We start from the raw sequence: 3578 nt of genomic DNA, 5'->3' as shown, positions 1-3578 counted from the left end.
GGGGGAGGCAACTGCCTGGGTGGGGGAGGGGAGCGCTTGGGTGATGTAGGTGACTGCCTGGGTGAGGGAGGGGACCGCTTGGGAGGTGGAAAGGACTGCTTTGGAGAAGGAGGAGGGGATACTCTCGGGGGAGGGGGGGACTTCCGTGCTGGTGGAGGCGGGAAGCGCTTGAGGGGAGGTGGGAGCGGCACAGGAGGAGGGGGAAACCGCTTGAGAGGAGGCGGTGGTCGCTTGAGAGGGGCCGGTGGCGGCGACGACTTCTTTGGAGGTGGGGATGGCACGATGACATTGAAGGCACGCTCACGAAACTCTGTCAGCTTGCAGTCGTTGACCACTTTGCGGTCTCCCACTTTGTCAAAGCAGCGGTTGCTGGTCCCCTTGTTATTATCTCCCCAGTTGGAAGAGCCTGTGTTTCTGTTCCCTGCATGATCAGGTATGGGAGGCGGTGTTGCCTGCACACCGCCGCAGGCGGTTCAACATAAGATGTCCGCATCCGAACCTCCCCACTCACCAATGTTGTCGTCTCCTACATTGTTGGTGCCAAAGTTGCGCTTGCCCCTGTTGCCGGATCCAATGTTGCCACTGCTGTCTGCCGTGCAGGCTGTCTGCCCAGGCTTGAGGCACTCCACCGCCACAATGACCTTGGTAGAGCGGGGCGTCACTAGCTCTGCAGTACTCATGCGGACAGCATCCATGGACAGACCCAGGATGTTCAGGGTAGATGTTCGCACACTCCCCGCCTTGCTAAAGCCCTGCCGCCTGTTGGTTGGATGGGAGAGGGTTGAGAGTGACCTTCACTGTCATGAGATTGAATTGCACAAGACAACCTCTTGCAACGTCGCCAAAAGATGTTGGATGTCACTTGCAGAGACCTTCATGCAGTCCTGCCTGAGCTCTGCTGTTGCTCGTACTTGCAGTATGCAGTGGCACTATCATCGGTCAGGAACTCGACATGGGATCCCAATCTGCAAGAGTGTTTAGGAGTGAGTGGTTAGATAGCATGCCCGACCGCATTCACGACTCACCCGGCATCATGACTTTTCGCATACATCCATACAATCGGTACATCGAATGCACTGTCCTGGAAGGAGCCGGAAGCATTTTCGGCCACCACTTCCGCCGCCCTTCACTCGACCTCTATGACTCACATGGCGCTGGGAAGAGCAATGAATGCTGACTCGCAGGCTTCCTGTGGATTCCAAGAAGGTTTGGCTACTGCGACAGCCGTTTGTATGGTGGAGGAATTTCCTTATGCGCTCCTCCCCCTTGCACCCAGCGAAGCGAAGTATCCTCACCGAAACTGTTATGACACCACTCAGAATGATGAGAACAGCTAAGACAGCTAAACTATATGTCCGCCTCCCCATCAAGATGCGATGAGGGTCTTCCAAAGCTCTTGAGACTCTGCTAGCATTCGTACCAGATGGGCTCCTGCTAAGCTCGGACGTCGCGATACTGCCCGTCGGCAGTAAATCCGCTATTGTCCAGACTCAGAGGACCAATGGAGGGAAGTGCTGACAATATTGATGTTTGTTCTTCCCCGGTCACGAGTATTGAACAGAGCGACCCGGCTGCTGACCGGACGGTATCCGGCCTTCTCCAGTGATTGGATGGAAGTCACGATCTACTTGGTGTCTCACGAACACGCTGTGCCACAATTGGCCCTACTGGAGTGCCCATTACATTAGTTCAATCCGAATGGGCTGCACTCCTATAGATGGTCTGCTGAGCTCGAGCTCAGGTTGGGGCTGGCAAGAGGAGGTATGACAAGAAAGGCAGCATCATGACGTTGTAATAGGAGCTAGGGAAGCTACTGATGAGTTATCGCCGTAGTTCATGTTGCGTGGAGTGGACAGACCCTAAAATACCATGAATCAGGCCGGGTATCGTGTAGCAGTAGGCTCAAGGAACTATTTAGTGCTTGCATACCTCTCCAGATGCCCCTTGCCCTACAGGCAGTGCGTTCTTCCATGTAATGCACTGTGACGTGCAGCTGAGGCCAAATATATACATCAGATGTGGGCAGGGCCAAATATGCTGGTAATTTCTGCAGGGGTGGGCTGGGACATGGGTGCCTATGGAAGATGAGTGGCGCTGCCGGGATATGCATGACTGCGGGAGATGTACTGCCCATCGCAGTTTTTGCAATCTGGCGGCCCCTGGAGCTCTATCGGAGATAAAAGGGGACACTTTGAGTTCCATCTTCCTGCAATTGCGCAGAGCAGTACGGTTGGTACCATTGGAAATGCAGAGCTGACGCACTGAGGCAGGCAGTGTGGAGGTGTTGGGGGTTCCACTGGCCAATGGAGCTGTACCAGATGGAGTTCTGGAAGAGTGGCTGTGGCCATGGCTTGCGCAGTGAGCGAATTCCTTCTGGGCGAGGAAATCATTCTGGATCGGACACTGAAGCCTGGTGCACATGCATCAAGTTCTGCCACTCAAGACGGTGGTGGAGGCGGCGGGTAGTGTGTGGTCACCAAGGTGAGCAGTACGAAGTCGGAACGCTGCTTGGGCGGTCCAACGACAGTTGCGCTCACCTTCGCGTAAGCGAAGAGCTTGGCAACAACAGGAAGGGCAGTGGCTGTGCGTTCGGTCACGGTGGAGGTGGGCTTTGCCGCATATGTTCCCAGCACGGTATTGTCGGATGCAAATGTCACCAAGGTCAGCGAACTGGCTATGTAGCTCCCTGTGTCGATGGCGTAGTTGAACTTCAAGCCATTCCAGGTCATGGTGCCCGTCGGGGAGGGAAGGACTTGGCTTGGTGGGGAAGGGGGGGGTGATGGAGGTTGAGCTGTTGGTGGTGCCACACACACCGCCGTGGCCGTAGGCGTGTCTGCGTCATTATCCACACAGAGAGTGAGGACATCCGTTGATGGAAAGCTGGTGCAAGTACCACTGATGGGGTACACCTGGCTCGAGCAGGACAGCAGAGGGTCACTGGGGCCGGTGGTGCAGTGGGCAGCGTTGGCGGCATAATTGCCATCATAGCAGAGTGCTGGGACGGCGGTGCTGTCGTCGCACACTCCTTTGCTGTTCACGGGCGTGTAGCCAGCCGCACACGCAGGGGTGGCAGGGGTCGGTGGTGTTGGCAACTTGGTGAGAGTGACGACCAATTGTAGGTTGGTGTCAGTGTCCATTGTGGTTGCAGTTGCGAAACTGAAGAGGGTCATTAAATCCTGTTCTGTGGTTGCTGTGGCTTGTGTATAGGAGAATGAGTCGTCGCTGGGGGTTAGGTAAGAATTGGTGTAGGGTAGGTAATAACTGTCATACAGCACAAAGTATATCATCTCGGGACGGAAGGTGGTGCTGAGACTGAGGGTGAGAATCAGCGGCGCGACATTTGACGAACTGAACATGACTTTACCCTGAGCAGTGTATGTCGGTGGCGGAGGGGGAAGAGGTGGAGGTGGCGAGGGCAAGGGTGGAGGCGGGAATTGCGGGGGCGGGGGAGGCGACTCGCTGGGCGGGGGGGGAGAGTGCAGAGGTGGCGGAGGGGATTGCGTGGGTGGTGGGGGAGGGAACTGCGCAGGCAGGGGAGGCGACTGCTGGGGCGGGGGGGGGGGGATAAAATTGTATAG

The 3578-nt window shown here is 56.3% G+C and overlaps 1 protein-coding gene across 1 annotated transcript in view; it reads right to left on the bottom strand.

The window, feature by feature from the left end:
• Window positions 1-473: 473 nt before the first annotated feature.
• Window positions 474-3578, bottom strand: part of F751_2538 (hypothetical protein) — a gene marked incomplete at both ends in the record, with an annotated part of 4494 nt that continues 1389 nt past the window's right edge. Inside the window, 2 exons of the mRNA XM_011400290.1 lie at window positions 474-752; window positions 2538-2752. Coding sequence (XP_011398592.1) covers window positions 474-752; window positions 2538-2752 — 494 coding nt within the window. The remainder of the gene's footprint in view (window positions 753-2537; window positions 2753-3578) is intronic.

This window comes from Auxenochlorella protothecoides (genome assembly GCF_000733215.1).
Source record: "Auxenochlorella protothecoides strain 0710 unplaced genomic scaffold scaffold24, whole genome shotgun sequence".
In the NCBI taxonomy this organism is placed as follows: Eukaryota; Viridiplantae; Chlorophyta; class Trebouxiophyceae; order Chlorellales; family Chlorellaceae; genus Auxenochlorella; species Auxenochlorella protothecoides.
This window is presented reverse-complemented; position numbering and strand designations above follow the sequence as displayed.